Below are 17,734 nucleotides of genomic sequence, written 5' to 3' on the forward strand. Positions count from 1 at the left end.
AACAGAAATACAATATAACTCAGACTAATTATTTGCGCTCGACAGGGAGTGGGAAGAAGGTAAAACTCATTTAATCCCACCCCTGAGCTCATCGTCCAGCAGTCTTATTTTGTGGAATACTCCTGTCCTTTGACTTTTAGTCCAGCCAATGAAGAGACAGGAAAGAAAGAAAAAACAAGAAGGCGAAAACAACTAAACCTATAGACAACCAACGAGACCAACAGGGTTGGCTCATGAATAATAATTCTCAATATATATAAACCAATTCTCCAAGAACAGCATCAAAAATTGTCTGTAAAAGTCATTACATTGTGACCAGACCATTATATAACAATTTAATTTTTTGAATATCTTGACAGTGCCTGAAGTATTTGTCTATTTTTTCTTTTATAGTATTGATCAGGGTCCTGGGCCGGAATTCCTGCAACCAATATTTACACGCACAAAAAAACAAAAAACTATAGACGTTTCCTGAACGAAATAAGGGCGACACCATCTTGGACAGTGTCTGCCTTGAACTTCGGGTTTAAAAAAAAAAAACCTCATCTGTTGCGGTTGAAGTTGGCAAAGTGTTGATGAAGTTAAAACTGCGAAATCAAGTCAGGAACCAACGGAATCTCCAAAAATGGATTCTGCACGACGTAGATGGGACGTTGATGAGATTGGAGGATTGTTCTTATCACTTCGTTGATTATTCGTGGACAAACTTATGACAACAATTATAACATTGGACACCGAATTTTAGGTCTCATCTCAATGCAAAACAATGTCTCTTGTGTTTCAAAATGAACTGACATGTATTTTTTACTTTTATTTTTTGATGAATATTTTTTTAAAACCCTGCGATGCACTGAATCCACGTAATGTGAACCGCAAAGTCGTGAGGGATCACTGTTCTCATCTTCAAGTTTTGCACAAAGACTGGCCGATGAAATGGTGGTGGTCCATAAAATATATCAGTGGTTTTCTTGTGTGTTGCAGGTTTTAGAAAATATCTTGGTGCTGAGCCAGAATCTCCTGGTGTGAAAGAGGATGTTGAGCTCCCCCAAATCAAAGAGGAGCCAAAGCCCTGTCAACAGAAGCAACTTCCAATCAAAAAGGAGGAGGAGGAGCTGCCATATGGTAAAGAGGAGGAGGAGGAGCTGCCATATGGTAAAGAGGAGGAGGAGGAGCATATCACCAGGTGGACTGGTGATCCCTTGAAGAGTGAAGATTGTCTGAGTGAGGCCGGTAGAGGAGCGGAGCCTCCAAGCGGCAGCAGCTCAACAGAAGGATTGCAAGCATATATTTTCATCGCTACATCAGACACAAATGCCACCGCGTCACACTCCCCTTACAATGATGATGGTCATAAGACATCTCACGGTGATGGCAAACTCTGCAAATGCTCTCAGTGTGGGAAAACCTTTGCTAAAAAGTATACTTGTCGGATGCATATGAGGAGCCACACTGGTGAAAAGCCTTTTTCCTGCTCAGTTTGTGGTCAAGGATTCTCTCTAAAGCAAAACTTGAAAATACACACAAGAACCCACACTGGCGACAAACCTTTTTCCTGCTCAGTTTGTGATAAAAGATTTAGTTACAAGACCGCCTTAAAAAACCACACAAGAACCCACACTGGCGAAAAACCTTTTTCCTGCTCAGTTTGTGGTCAAAGATTCGGTCAGAAGAGCACCTTAAAAAAACACACAAGAACCCACACTGGTGAAAAACCTTTTTCCTGCTCCGTTTGTGGTCAAGGATTCTCTCAAAAACAAACCCTACAAAGTCACGAAAGAACCCACACTGGCGACAAACCTTTTTCCTGCTCAGTTTGTTGTCGAGGTTTCGCTCGAAAGGAATACTTAAACGAACACACGAGAACCCACACTGGCGAAAAACCTTTTTCCTGCCCAGTTTGTGATAAAAGATTTAGTTACAAGACCGCCTTAAAAAACCACACAAGAACCCACACTGGCGAAAAACCTTTTCCATGCTCAGTTTGTGGTCAAAGATTCGCTCTAAAGCAGTCCTTGAAAGAACACACAAGAACCCACACTGGCGAAAAAACTTTTTCCTGCTCAGTTTGTGGTCAAGGATTCTCTCAAAAGCAACGCCTACAAAGTCACAAAAGAACCCACGCTGGCGAAAAACCTTTTTCCTGCTCAGTTTGTGGTCAAGCATTCTCTCAAAAGCAAAACTTGAAAATACACACAAGAACCCACACTGGCGACAAACCTTTTTCCTGCTCAGTTTGTTGTCGAGGTTTCGCTCGAAAGCAATCCTTGAAAGAACACACAAGAACCCACACTGGCGACAAACCTTTTTCCTGCCCAGTTTGTGATAAAAGATTTAGTTACAAGACCGCCTTAAAAAACCACACAAGAACCCACACTGGCGAAAAACCTTTTCCATGCTCAGTTTGTGGTCAAAGATTCGCTCTAAAGCAATCCTTGAAAGAACACACAAGAACCCACACTGGCGAAAACCTTTTTACTGCTCAGTTTGTGGTCAAAGATTCACTCAAAAGCAAAACTTGAAAAAACACAAAAGAACCTACACTGGCGACAAACCTTTTTCCTGCCCAGTTTGTTGTCGAGGTTTCGCTGCAAAGATAAACTTACAAAAACACATATGAACCCACACTGGCGAAAAACCTTTAAGTTAGGTTAGGGTTGGGGGGTTACATTCGTATTCATGGTACACTTTATTTTTGTGATTGCATTTCTGTTAGGACTTTGCCGTTTTGTGTTTTACCTTTTCTGGCCATCAGCATCTTTCCCTTGGTTCTCTCGCCGACTGGCATCATTTATATCACAGCTGTCAAACCGATTCCAAAAAGGGCCAAGTGGGTGCTGGATTTTGTTCCAACCGATACCGTGCAGAGAGTTTAACCAATGAACTTCTTCCTGAAACAAGCAGCACCTGACATAGTTTAACTGATTACACATGAAAAAGATTGGTGAAAAGGTGTCCTCTTCATTGGTTGGAAAGCAAACCTGCACCCACTTGGCCCTTTCTGGAATCGGTTTGACACCTGTGATTTATATGATATATTTTATTTATATCATATCATTTACATCATTTAGAATACATTGTTCAATATTGTAAAAATTATAAAAAAAAAAAAAATGGCTCACAATTTTTTTTGTGTGGGGGTTAATGTAAATATACACACACATATATATATATATATATATATATATATATATATATATATATATATCAATTACTATTACTACTTGTGATTGACAGAGTATGAGGGCCAAATAAAGAAAAATGAAGAAAAAGAAAAGACTAAAACAGTAAAGTCGTGTTCTTACGACAGGAATTGTTTTCTTTTTCCTTGTAGCAAGTCGTTTTTTTTTGTTTTTTTTTTTTCAAATAAATTGCAGATTATATATATTTACCGTAGGCACCGTCTAACTGTTTGCATTACTCGAACACACGTAATATAACCAATCAGGGAATAGTATCATTTCTCATTTTCCCTGTAGGACTGCACTACTCTAACACACCTAATGTAAAATAGCACAGAATAGACACACAACGCCATCTTATCACTGAAGCCCAAAATGTGTGCGCCACGAGCAAGATTGACGCACCAAACTCTGGCAATCAGTCCTCCCGACAAACGAACAAGGACAAAGACCAGCGCGCTTTGTCCTAAAACAAATAGTGCCAGCCCGGATAACAAAGTTGATAGCAGGCGCTTGTGACGTCAAGACCAGCACCGGTCGCCGTGGCAACCACATCCCATCCACGCACGAACCTAAACAGCCCGAAACCAGCCAGAGAGGGATGATCCCAAAGCAACGCCTGGACACACCTTCGGCCGGCCCACGGACATAAAAAACACAGGAGACTCAGATAAGACAGATTTTGCTGCTCGGAAACATGTAGCCTTGTTTTGGATCCAGAATTGTCCCTCCGTCGTCTGTTTTTGCCTTGTTTTTGACCATTGTCGACGAATAAATTGTGAACCTGTTTTCGGTGAGTGTTCTTCAAACTTTTGAAACATGGAGTCTGTACAAAGGGTTAAAATAAGAAGAGAACGCGCGAAGTTCCGCCTTCCAGGTTGGCGCGCGGAGGCAGCATCGGCAGAGCAGCACTTTGTTCGGCTGTCGCTGTTTCCGTGCGCCTTGGCCGGGGGGGCGAATTTCAACAGGTCGCATTGAATAAGGAGCTATTGGAATGGAAAAGTTCACTGTTTCCATGGGGGTTTTTTTGTAAGAAATTCTACACAAACATTCTCGTCTATGTTGGATCCATATTATACGGCTCGCCGTTTCATTACAAAGTGGCATTATTTATATACTCTCCCTTTCAAACTACAGTTTTCTCATTTAATATTTGGAACAGGAGACCCCAAATTCCAAAAATTAGAAATCATTCAAAACAGTATCATGGAATTGATGTGGAAAATTCGAATATATGTATTGTTCAATATTGCAAAAATACTGATTATAAAAAAATCAATTCTGGCTCACAAATGATTAATTTGTGAGGGGATAAATGTTACCATGGCGCAAAAAAGAATTTCCACTTTACAAAAACAGTGAAATTTTCTAATATTCAATTGGAGGTCGAAAATGAACATGATTATGATGACAGTTCTATAATAGTGCCCAGTAGGGAAAAGTTAATCGAGGATCTAGACTGTGGAGTCCAGAAAGGAAATCTATCATTGGTGACTTCAAATAGGTAGGATATGTTATGTTTTATATGATTTATTTCCAATACCAGAACACTAGGTTAATTAGAACGCTGTCTTTATAGTAGCCTATTTGTATCACGTAAACTATCCGGCATGCGTGTATACTGCCATGTATGGAGAAAGTGCGTGAGCATGACAAATTTTGACCAATTTTTGGATGGGGGAAAAAATGAAAACGGATCTTCAGCTTCCCCTGCTGTGAGCGACTTCCAACACCCCTGTTCCAGCCCCTGCCAATGAAAATCTCTTGACTCTGTTTCAAAGTGCTTGCATCTCAGCACTTATTTTTATTCATAATTAATACTTTGTTTTTATTCAGTCCACTACATTTAAATGTACTTTTCAAATTTTATACTAATATTCAGAGGTGGGTAGAATAGCCAAAAATTTTAATAAAGTAAAAGTAGCGTTTCTTCTAAATAATATTACTTTAAGTAAAAGTAGTCATCCAAAAATGTACTCAAGTAAAAACAGTATTCGTTGAAAATACTTAAGTAATAAGAAACATTGTTAGAAACTGTTTACAATGTCAGATTTAAAAAATAAAAAAAAAAAAAATAATGGTATATATAGATTTATTTATGGTAGATGGTAAACAGTTTTTTGTTTCAGCACAACTTCATCTACATGAACTGTTATCATTCTAAGTATAGTATGGCATGTTACAACGGAGTATGAGGGCCTAATAAGGAAAAAAGGTGTTGGGGAGAAAATAAAATGTTTTGGTATATAATTTTTGTTAAAAAATGAATATCTACTGTAATACATAAAACACACAAAAATGTGTGTAACTTTAGAAACTAAATTTATGTTGAAAATGTTGTTTGTTCATAACATGGTCACCATCTGACACCTTGCTTGCTCCAAGGGTCACTTTGAATAAGGCGCTATTGGAACGGAAAAGTTTACTGTTGACAGAGGAGGCGTTACCATGGCGCAAAAACTATTTTATACGATACAAATACAGTGAATTTCTCTCATTCAATTGAAGGTTGAAAATGAAGATGATTATGATGATATGATGATCACCTGTTCACCTCCCTGGTTCACAGAGGAGCTGAGATCAGTAAAAAGGACTGGCCGAGTCCTGGAGTGGGCCTATGTTACGTCAGGGCTGTTGGTGCATAAATTGGCCTACCGGAAACATCAACGGAAATATGCCAAAGAATTCTCCAAGGCCAGATTAGCACACTCCTCCAACATTATTAACAATAACTCTGGTAACTCCAAACAACTCTTCACCACCGTCAAACACCACCTCAAACTACAGCACACGACAACAAGACAGCCTCACAGTGCAAGAAATTCATGGACTTCTTCACTTCCAAATTACAAAATATTCGCGCGCCTTTCTCCCACACTTACAGTTCTGTCCCATTGTGTGATATTGCACCCGTCACCCACGATCTGTCTCACTTTTCCCCACAGTGCAGCAGGAGGTCGAGAAGGTCATCAGTATATTCAAAGTGCGTACGACAGAAGAAAAAAAAGTCTTAAATTGGATTATTATGTGAATTAAAATCATATTTTGAGACGATTCAACTATATTCAACAATTTAGCAAAGCGCGATGACGTGAAATTAGTCTTTTAATTTGCCGGTTAGCCACACCTACTATTATGAGGCTCTAGCGTCCCCAACAGGTGGATGACGTCAGCGGAGTATCGATATTATCTGATTTAGTATGCAGCCCATTGAGGGGGAATTATTCACAACGAGAAAAACGTGACGAAGAGAGCCGCAAAATGTCATTGTTTCAGTCTCTCTACTCCAATGTTTTTACAGGGTATTATTTTTATTCAAGAATTTTTCCCCAATAGCTAAATAAATGGCTTGAGAAGGACCAGTCAGCCCGTTGAGGGGGAATTATTCAGAATGAGGAAAACGTGACGAAGAGAGCGGCAAAATGTCATTGTTTCAGTTTTTCTACTCCAATATTTTTACAGGATATTATTTTTATCCAAGTATTTTTCCCCAATAGCTAAATAAATGGCATGGTCATGACAAATAACAGTCTTGTGCTAAATGGAATATGAAATAGTAAAAATGCATTTATTCAAGACGACATGGCAAAATGACTCCATAATGGTCAAAATTGTTGACTTCACCTTTAGTGTCGCACCTCCCGAATGATAATTTATGCCACCTAAATCGGGCTTATGTCATTTCCCTTCCCCGGCTTCGGAGAATGTAAACAAACCAAGAGGCGTGACAGCTAGCCGACATGCTTACCCGAACCGAGTGATGTTTCAAAAGTCTTCAAAGCTGAAAATCACACATAACTAGCCCGGATCATTTCACATGATGACCGGGTTGTCAATTCTCTTCGCCGATCGGCAAACCGCCCAACGGAGAGCAATTTACAGCTCGTTTCCCTGCTACTCCGGACAGGAGAGCTCGCCGGGGAAGCAGCTGGACAATGACCGCTGAACAAACCGGCCGACGTCGGAGGAGCGTGAAGCTGCCAAATGGTCAACACGAACATGGCAAAATAATGCTTTACTACATGGCGAAGTCGTAAACAGCCAGAGAGAGTCATAGGCGAGCGGCTGCAGTTGTTGTGCAGCTAATGTGTATGAGGAGAGCTTTTTGCCCATCCATGATCAAACGTAAGTAGTCCTTTATTTAAAGACAATTTGTAGTGTTTACTTTGTAATCGCTGTATTCACGGCTATTTTTAACTCAAAGTTGCAATTTCTGATCCGTCGGAAAATTTGACAGAATGCCGGGCACATGAAGAGGGGAAAAAGCCGAGTATAGTGCTCTCCGGCGGGGGGATGTGTGACAAGCCGCCGATCGTCGGCCGAGGGAGCATGTCAACCACAAAATGCAAGCCACCTACATATTAAAATGATCCCATTATTTGACATATTACAAAACACGATGTTTACTCACTTCCTGGTAACTCCAATGGTACCACAGTAGTAGGGCTTGTTTTGGCCAATATCCACGGTAAATGGGAACCTTTTGAAACCCCAAAAAGGCGCACACGCCTCTCCCTCGTTACAGAAAGATTTCTCTGCAGCCGTTTGGCTGGCAGGATGCGAAAAATAACTGTATTAATCCGCAAAATCAGCTGAATCCTTAGTCCTTCTCATACAACAGTACGGCTGTATAGTGAAGAGGTTCACGCAATGGCAAGGCTGATGCACTATCACGGCTACATTCACCATGTCTTAGCTCTGTAGACCCTGGAACCATTCTCCCCTCGTCCTGCGTGGTCGGCGCTGCCAGATGGGAGATTACATCATTGGTCAGGGAAGCTCAGAAAGCCAATCAAGATCCAGGAAACAGTCCCCCGAATCGCCTATTTGTCCCATCTGTTGCACGGTCTCAAGTCCTGGAATGGAGCCATTCATCCAAACTAACATGTCACCCTGGTGTCCATAGGACCCTTGCTTTCCTCTGACAGTCGTTCTGGTGGCCTGGTATGGCCAAAGATGCCCGTGAATTTGTCAAAGCCTGCACAGTCTGCGCTCGAGGGAAGGCTTCCCATCAGCCACCCGCTGGTCTGCTATGCCCCCTCCCTGTTCCTAGTAGACCTTGGTTCCACATTGCAGTTGATTTCATAACCGGTCTGCCTCCCTCTGAAGGTAACACTGTTATTCTTACTGTTATCGATCGTTTCTCAAAGTCTGTTCACAATGTTCCCCTTCCCAAATTACCATCTGCTCTTGAGAGCGCCAACCTGTTGGATAAGCATGTATTCCGGCTTCATGGTCTCCCTCTAGATGTCGTTTCAGACCGTGGTCCTCAGTTTTCCTCATCGGTGTGGAAAAAGTTCTGCAAGGTGGTTGGCACGGCACCCAGTCTTTCCTCAGGATATCATCGCCAGACCGAAAGGGCCAACCAGGCCGCCCTGCGTTGTGTCACCGCCCATCATCCAGTTTCCTGGAGCACTTTCCTTCCCTGGGTGGAGTATGCCCATAACTCGCTCATCTGCTCAGCCACCGGTATGTCCCCTTTCAGGGCTTGCAATGGTTTTCAGCCTCGTTTGTTCTCAGAGCAGGAAAGGGAAGTAGCTGTCCCTTCAGTGAAGGACCACATTAGCAGGATTAGGGGCATCTGGAGGACCGTAAGGGCTGCCCTCACTCGCACTGCTGAGAAAAACAAGAAGCTAGCCGATCTCCACCGTTTACCAGCCCCGGAATACAAGGTGGGACAAGAGGTCTGGTGTTCTGCCCGAGACTTTCCCCTGCAGGTGGAGTTGCACAAATTAGCCCCCCGGTTTGTGGACCCTTACAAGATCACTAAGGTCATCAACCCTTCCGCTGTTCGGTTGGACCTCCCGGCATCCATGAATGTACACCCCACCTTTCATGTTTCCTCCAGTGACCTCTGCCCTCTGGCTGTTACACCTCCCCCACCCCTTTTCATTGATGGCCACCCAGCATTCGCTATCTCCAAGATTTTGGATGTCCGACCTCGCGGCCGTGGTTTTCAGTTTCTGGTGGATTGGGTGGGCTATGGCCCTGAGGAGCGGTCATGGATCTCCTGTAGTCTGATTCTGGACCCATCCCTCTTGGGGGATTTCTACGCTGCCGAAGCCGGGCAGGCCGCCCGGTGGCGTCCGTTGAGAGGGGGGTAATGTGGTGGTCCTTGCCCACACTCCCCTCTGCTGGCTTTTTGATGTATGAAATCACTTCAACCTTGTCTCACCTTGGAGCGCACCTGCAGCTAATCGACAATCAACACTGCTCATAAGGATCGGCCTGGGCAGCAAGCAGGTGCCAGATGATTCTTCCAGACACCAGTGGTACATCGGCCAACTACTCCTGTAGTTTTGACAATTGTTGAACAAATTATTGAGTAATCTTGTTTTTTGCCATCAGGAAACCCACCCATCAAGTCCTTGCAGCCACAGCCTGAGCCTCAACCACAGCCACAGCCTGAGCCACAGCCATAACCCTTGTACAATAAAAACCCTTTACTCCAATTCCGTGTCATGGTCGCACTTTGGTCCACATCAACTTCGCCAACTTTGCCCTTAACATTAGCTGCTGATTTAGACTGTGGAATCCAGAAAGGAAATCTATCTTTGGCGTCTTCAAATAAGTAGGATAATTTTTTGAGCTATAATATTATTTATTGTTGCTGTTGAGCTTCCACCGCGCAGCGCGCTGTTGGTTGTCCGTGTGCAAATTTATTTTACTGTTGTGAAAAAGGGGATGAACTTAGGATTATTGGACCTTTTAGTTTTCAAATGTGTTTGTGTGTCATTGCGCAGTCTAGCTGTGGGGATTTGTAGTGATGGAGAACCCGAAGCTTTCTGAAGCAGTAAATAAATATCAAGCAATGTGTCGAAATGGTTCAGTGTTATGAAGCATTTGCCACAAATCAGTGTGGTGAGTCATGACACTGCTTCACCACTGCTTTCTGTACCGCTGAAGCAAATGTGTTGAAATGGTTCAGTGCTACGAGGCATTTGAGGCATTCAGTGTGGTGACATCTTCTGGACAAAAATATATTGAATTTTCATATGAGCAAATAACCAAGTGCCATTTTAGCAATGAAACCTGTGGGTGGTATGGTGGTTATATACAGTGCCTTGCAAAAGTATTCGGCCCCCTTGAATCTTGCTACCTTTCGCCACATTTCAGGCTTCAAACATAAAGATATAAAATTTATTTTTTTTGTCAAGAATCAACAACAAGTGGGACACAATCGTGAAGTGGAACAACATTTATTGGATAATTTAAACTTTCTTAACAAATAAAAAACTGAAAAGTGGGGTGCGCGATATTATTCGGCCCCTTTACTTTCAGTGCAGCAAACTCACTCCAGAAGTTCAGTGAGGATCTCTGAATGATCCAATGTTGTCCTAAATGACCGATGATGATAAATAGAATCCACCTGTGTGTAATCAAGTCTCCGTATAAATGCACCTGCTCTGTGATAGTCTCAGGGTTCTGTTTAAAGTGCAGAGAGCATTATGAAAACCAAGGAACACACCAGGCAGGTCCGAGATACTGTTGTGGAGAAGTTTAAAGCCGGATTTGGATAGATTTCCCAAGCTTTAAACATATCAAGGAGCACTGTGCAAGCCATCATATTGAAATGGAAGGAGCATCAGACCACTGCAAATCTAACAAGACCCGGCCGTCCTTCCAAACTTTCTTCTCAAACAAGGAGAAAACTGATCAGAGATGCACCCAAGAGGCCCATGATCACTCTGGATGAACTGCAGAGATCTACAGCTGAGGTGGGAGAGTCTGTCCATAGGACAACAATCAGTCGTACACTGCACAAATCTGGCCTTTATGGAAGAGTGGCAAGAAGAAAGCCATTTCTCAAAGATATCCATAAAAAGTCTCGTTTAAAGTTTGCCACAAGCCACCTGGGAGACACACCAAACATGTGGAAGAAGGTCGTCTGGTCAGATGAAACCAAAATTGAACTTTTTGGCCACAATGCAAAACGATATGTTTGGCATAAAAGCAACACAGCTCATCACCCTGAACACACCATCCCCACTGTCAAACATGGTGGTGGCAGCATCATGGTTTGGGCCTGCTTTTCTTCAGCAGGGACAGGAAAGATGGTTAAAATTGACGGGAAGATGGATGCAGCCAAATACAGGAGCATTCTGGAAGAAAACCTGTTGGTATCTGCACAAGACCTGAGACTGGAACGGAGATTTATCTTCCAACAGGACAATGATCCAAAACATAAAGCCAAATCTACAATGGAATGGTTCAAAAATAAACTAAAATAAATAAATATCCAGGTGTTAGAATGGCCAAGTCAAAGTCCAGACCTGAATCCAATCGAGAATCTGTGGAAAGAGCTGAAGACTGCTGTTCACAAACACTCTCCATCCAACCTCACTGAGCTCGAGCTGTTTTGCAAGGAAGAATGGGCAAGAATGTCAGTCTCTCGATGTGCAAAACTGATAGAAACATACCCCAAGCGACTTGCAGCTGTAATTGGAGCAAAAGGTGGCGCTACTAAGTATTAACGCAAGGAGGCCGAATAATATTGCACGCCCCACTTTTCAGTTTTTTATTTGTTAAAAAAGTTTAAATTATCCAATAAATTTTGTTCCACTTCACGATTGTGTCCCACTTGTTATTGATTCTTGAAGTGCAAGTAATGTCTATAACTTCATTGCACATGTCAATACAACTATAGTAGCTTATGTTTTACTATTTATCCTTTCAGATCTTTGGACTATTTCAAAATGAATTCCCAAAGATGCAGGGGTTGACAGGAGGATGGCTGCTACACAAGGCTACAGGTAATAAAAATAGTAATATTGTAACAATGGCACAAAATTGTCATTCGGTATGCATATCAAATCAAATAAAAAAAAATCTAAATATACAAATACCTTATATCTTCAGGTGGCCAGGGCAAAAGAAAACTAATCATGATCCCCCCGGATTCTAATGGTTACGCTGGGACCCAAATCCGCAATGTTCCAGGGTCAGGAAAAATAACCCTCTATATTGTTACTTTGCAATACCAGTTTGACCTGACTCCACTACCACCAGATGCCATTGAATTTCAAGGCATGCCAAAAGCCCAATGCCAAACTTGCAAAGTATCATTTCCTTTCCAAATTTTGGCTCTTCATGTAAAGGAATGCATGGAGTCTCAAACTTCAGAAGAAGATACTGAGGTGGGTGTAGTTTTGAAATACATTTAAGTTGACTTTAAGTATGATTTCAACTCATTGCGTTGTAATGAAGGATATTTGTGGGTCATATTATAGCCAGGTCAAAGTGAGGCAGAGGTTCTGTACCATGGAACAAGGAAATCTGATGAAGAGGTACAGTACATTACTTAAAATTTCCTGTTCTACATGGTGAAATGCCTACATGATTGGGATTGTGGCAAATGTTTAACATTAAAAAAAAAAAATCTCTTTTAGTAGAAGTTGCCATGTCCTATCTGTTTCCTGAAATTTACACCAGAGTTCCTAGAACTCCATGCAAGCATGTGCGGAGAAAGGTAATTTGGAGTGGAGACCGACTGTCCCCAACCTAATTTTATGTGTATGCAACTTACAATACTTTGTTTCACTATGAATTCTAATAGGTGTGTATTTTTTAGAGAAAAGGCAGAGCTTACAACTGATGACACAAATGGCATGAACCAGGAGAATGAAGAGGAGCTGATCAAAAGGTAAATATAGTGTTTTTGTAATACAGTACATGAAAGGTTGTTTAGTGATTTGTCTTTAACATTTTCAGTTTGCATCTTTTTTCCCTATTAGGCAGTGTTGATGATGTCTTGGAAACCATTTGTGGGAGAGTTAATGCTGAGAAGCGCTTCACTATTCAGATCACTAGAACAAACCTTTTTGAGAGAGGTCTTCTGCAATGGCAGCGACAGAAGAAGAATTCACCCACTTCTACTTTGGAAGTGACCGTCCTTGGAAAGGCAGGGGTTGACACAGGCGCCCTTCGAAAAGAATTTCTCACTGGTCGACTTTTTTTCTTCTTCTCTTTTTAACCTTCATTTTTATAAGTTTATTTGTTGATGTAACAAATTAAAAGAAACTGGTGCCCCTTGAGCACCACAGTAAATGCTGTATTACTCCATGTAGAAATGGTGGCTGGGATTGAGCGTCGATTCTTTGAGGGACTACAAAATCAGAAGAGCCCACGGTACTCCCTGAATGACTTTGACAGTGGTCTTTACAGGTGTGTTTATTTTCAATGAAGGCAAGTAAAATCCAATGATTAAAAATGCTAAAACTTCCTGTCTATAGGACTGTCGGAGAAATTTTCGCAGTCAGTTTGGCACAAGGTGGCTCAGCCCCTACCTTTTTCAGTCCATGGACTTAAACTTTCCTCAGTGGTGGGCAGACAAACCCCACAGTTCTTAACAGTGATGCTGTGTCCGATGTCCAGTTAAGAAATTTAATTGACCAGGTATTCCCTCCTTAGATAGGAACTGATAAGTTGGCATGGAATGGAAGAGTATTTTGCATCCTGGAGTAGATAGTAATGAAGTAGATTTACTTTAGTAATGCATTGAAGTACATTTTGTACTAGTTTTATCTATTCTGGAAATTGACTTCGACACCTAAATTTTGAAAGACAAATATTGCACAGTTACTCGATACTTTTAAGTAATGCTTTGAAGTCAGCATTTGAAATTCTCTTCTAAAATGTGATTTGTTCAGGTGGTGATAACATGCCTGTACCTTGTGCATGCACTTCTCAGATCAGGCATGTAAATGCTGAACTAAGATAGCTCAGATGAAGTGCATCTATACTTTCGTCAAAGTAATATGGTTGAGTAGTTTGTCCTTCACTTTTTTTTTTTATATCAGACAATACTGTACGGTTAAATATATATTTTTTTGTCATGCTATTTTTACTCAGGTTGAGCTGTCGACAGATGAGACACTGCCACATCTAGCTGATGAAATCCTAGTTTGTGGATATACTGGAGTTATCTCCGTTCATAACAAGCATTCTATTGTTCGATATGCAAGGACATTTTTTGTTTGGATGGAAATAATCTTTATTTTATCCCCAATTTTATATATATATATATATATATATATATACACACACACTGTGTTTTTAGTGCCATCACACTAAGTGCAGTCCTGAGATATATGGTCTCCTCTCAAGGATCAAGCAGTACCCGGATGTGTGCCAGTCCTTGTTTGTTGCTGGAGAAGATGTGAAAGTAAGGAAAATCCAAGACAATTTAAAAAGTATTTATACTGTATGTTTCTTCAAAATTGTACTCAACATATTTTGTTTCATCACGGGTGACTGCAGAATTTATAATGGCATCTATTTCTCCAGTACTGAGTGACAAAGGGACTACCAGGCGTCAGACTGAGCTGGAGTTAGTAAACTACATTGAAGACTTTCTTTATGAAGGATGTAAGTATTTTATTGGTTAGTAAACCACATTCAAGACTTTCTTTATGAAGGGGGTAAGTATTTTCATTTCGTAGTTCTAATGACTCAAACTGTTTTGTTTTAAATTTCAGATCTACATGATCATACTGATATTTACCAGATTTTTTTCTTTAACTAAGCAAGGCCATACTCAAAATGGGCATTTTAATTAAACCAATGATTCACATTTTTCATTAACCCTTAAAGAGGATACGACACCAGAAAAAAAGTCTTAAATGGCATTATTATGTGAATTAGAATCATATTTTGAGACGATTCGACCATATACAACAATTTAGCAAAGCGCAGATGACGAGAAATTAGTCTTTTAATCTGCCGGTTAGCCACGCCTTCAATTATAGGGCTTTAGCGTCCCCAACAGGTGGATGACGTCAGCGGTAGACTAGGCTCATCGGTTTTACTATTCAGCCCATTGAGGGGGAATTGTTCAGAACAAGAAAAAAGAGACGAAAAGAGCTGCAAAATGTCATTGTTTCAGTCTCTCTACTCCCAATATTTTTACAGGATATTCTTTTTATCCAAGTATTTTCCCCAATAGCTATATAAATGGCTTGAGAAGGACCAGTCAGCCTGTCGAGGGGGAACTATTCACAATGAGGAAAACGCGACGAAGAGAGCGGCAAAATGTCATTGTTTCTGTCTCTTTACTTCAATATTTTTACAGGATATTCTTTTTATCCAAGTATTTTTCCCCAATAGCTATATAAATGGCTTGAGAAGGACCAGTCAGCCCGTCGAGGGGGAACTATTCACAATGAGGAAAACGCGACGAAGAGAGCGGCAAAATGTCATTGTTTCTGTCTCTTTACTTCAATATTTTTACAGGATATTCTTTTTACCCAAGTACTTTCCCCAATTGCTAAATAAATGGCATGGTCATGACAAATAACTTGTGCTAAATGGAATATAAAATAATAAAAATCCATTTATTCAAGACGACATGGCAAAATTACTCCATAATGGTCAAAACAGTCGACTTTACCTTTACTGTCACACCTGCCGAACGATATTTTATGACACCTAAATCGGACATATGTCATTTCCCTTCCCTGGCTTCGGAGAATGTAAACAGACCAGAAGGAGTGACAGCTAGCCGACATGCTAACCCGAACCGAGGGATGTTTCAAAGTCTTCGAAGTGGAAAATCACACATAACTAGCCTGGATTATTTGACATGACGACCCGGTTGTCGAGTTTCTTTGCGGATCGGCAAACCGCCCGGCGGAGAGCAATTTACAGTTCGTTCCCTGGAGGAGGGTGGCTAGAATTGTTGTGTAGCTAACGTGCTAACAGCTAACTGCTAATGAGCGTGAGGATAGCTTTTTACATGCCTATCAATGATCAAACGTAAGTAGTCCTTTATTTAAAGGAATTTTATAGTGTTTACTTTGTAATCACTGTATTCGTATTTGACATAATACAAAACAAGATGTTTACTCACTTCCTTGTAAGTCCAATGGTCCCACAGTAAATATCCACGGTGAATGGGAACCTTTTGAAACTCCAAAAAGGCGCATACGCCTCTCCCGCACACAGAATGATTTTTCTGCAGCCGTTTGGCTGGCGTGATGCAAAAAATAAAAGTATTAATCCGCAAAATCAGCTGAATCCTTCGTCCTCATACACAACAGTACACTGTAGCGTGAAGAGGACGTCTTCTACCGTACACGTCACAGCGCCCTCCTCTTCAATGCGAGACCGAAGCCGGAAGTCACTCATTTTCCTGGCGCGGGATTCAAAAACCTAAATAAATATAGCGATCGCTTCCACACACATCCAAGCGGTCCATATCATTCAGGAGCATAAAATACCGCGTGTATTATGAAATAAACATGCTTTTTCGTGTCACAAGCACTTTAAATACCTGCAACATGAAGCAATTGTCAGAGAATCCCAAAATTAGAAAAATAAGGTCCTAATGAAACCTTTTTTTCAAATTTGTAAAAAGTCAAAATGAATGTGTAATAAGTGCTCTAATATCTATAACCCTTGCTAAATCCTGTTTTTTTCCCTCATGGAACCTGCGATGCATGTGTTGACTTGCATCCATCATTTTCTTTTTCTCAAAAATGTCAAAATTCTGAATTAAGTCTCAATCATGAAATTTTAGGTGTATCAAATGTGATAAGTTGGCAGTAAAGGGCTAAACCTATTGTTCATAAATAAAACTTGCCACTGTCATTATCGCCATCTATTTTGTGTGTGTGTACCAAATTGCTGTCAATTGAGCTGAATTGCAACATTTTCTACTGTGTATTTGTGACAGCTGAAGATCAAGAGGAAATGGAGCCAAGGCAAGGCATTACACCTTCCCGGTTTCTGCAGTGGATCACAGGCCAAGGTCACATCCTAATTCTCCCTCCAGAAAAGGATTTTGCTGTGATAGTCAAGTTTAACCATGACTGTAGTGAAGAACATGGCCTTCATAGTCTGTTATCCTGTTATCTCAGCATGTGCCAAAACTATCACACTACCTGTAAAGCACACGAGGTCCTATGAAAGCTTCAAAAGCAGTCTTACTGAGGCTTTTCATTTAGGCCAAGAATTTAACATTGTGTAACTAAATTACTGTTGAATTAGCTGTTCCATGTCTTTGAAGAAAGACCAATGTGCCTGAAATTTGTTGTAAGGCCAGTTTATTGTATTACTGTTGAGCAATTAAGATTGTCTTCCTGATGCTAAATGGTTAAACCCATTGAATACGTTTCATTTACTGCACATTATGTTGGACATCGTGGAAAACATTGAAATAAATGTCTCTGCCATAAGACTCTGATGGTCTTGTGATATCAAAAGATGCTCTGAGATCCTCCATTGCCTGCTCAGAGAGGGGGCATGCAACCGGAGGAGTAATCACTCCAGAACTGCCTGCTTCCTCTGGCTCACTGGAAATGTTGAGGAAAGGATTCCCATCTTCAATTTCCTACAATTAAAAAAAAAAAAAACTTCATGAAATAAGAAATCACACTTCTACATTCACATGTTGACTAAAATATTTTAAGTCATAATTTATAGGCGCCTTTTATGGTTGGGGTTTAAGGTCGCTGTATAAAGGTCAAATAAGTAAAAACATGCAATACGAAACAAAGTCTTAAGTCCCAAGATATGTCAGTTCGTGAATGTGCCTGTCTGAAAAAAAGGTCAATTTT

The 17,734-nt window shown here is 40.9% G+C and overlaps 1 protein-coding gene across 4 annotated transcripts in view; it reads left to right on the top strand.

Moving 5' to 3' along the window:
• LOC130929012 (gastrula zinc finger protein XlCGF26.1-like) overlaps nucleotides 1-17,342 on the top strand; it is a 32,334-nt gene extending 14,992 nt beyond the window's left edge. The window contains exons 1-10 of one of the 4 annotated variants that reach the window (XM_057855864.1): nucleotides 7,173-8,648; nucleotides 11,857-11,932; nucleotides 12,039-12,316; nucleotides 12,410-12,466; nucleotides 12,572-12,648; nucleotides 12,751-12,822; nucleotides 12,914-13,343; nucleotides 13,412-14,343; nucleotides 14,466-14,546; nucleotides 16,852-17,342. In XM_057855864.1, coding sequence (XP_057711847.1) covers nucleotides 8,427-8,648; nucleotides 11,857-11,932; nucleotides 12,039-12,316; nucleotides 12,410-12,466; nucleotides 12,572-12,648; nucleotides 12,751-12,822; nucleotides 12,914-12,923 — 792 coding nt within the window. In that variant the 5' untranslated portion in view covers nucleotides 7,173-8,426 and the 3' untranslated portion in view covers nucleotides 12,924-13,343; nucleotides 13,412-14,343; nucleotides 14,466-14,546; nucleotides 16,852-17,342. Of the gene's footprint in view, nucleotides 1-981; nucleotides 3,968-7,172; nucleotides 8,649-11,856; nucleotides 11,933-12,038; nucleotides 12,317-12,409; nucleotides 12,467-12,568; nucleotides 12,649-12,750; nucleotides 12,823-12,913; nucleotides 14,344-14,465; nucleotides 14,547-16,851 lie in introns of those variants that run through there. The other 3 variants (XM_057855865.1, XR_009066791.1, XM_057855863.1) reach the window with 3 other exon arrangements.
• Nucleotides 17,343-17,734: the final 392 nt, after the last annotated feature.

Source organism: Corythoichthys intestinalis, chromosome 13 (genome assembly GCF_030265065.1).
Source record: "Corythoichthys intestinalis isolate RoL2023-P3 chromosome 13, ASM3026506v1, whole genome shotgun sequence".
Taxonomy (NCBI): domain Eukaryota; kingdom Metazoa; phylum Chordata; class Actinopteri; order Syngnathiformes; family Syngnathidae; genus Corythoichthys; species Corythoichthys intestinalis.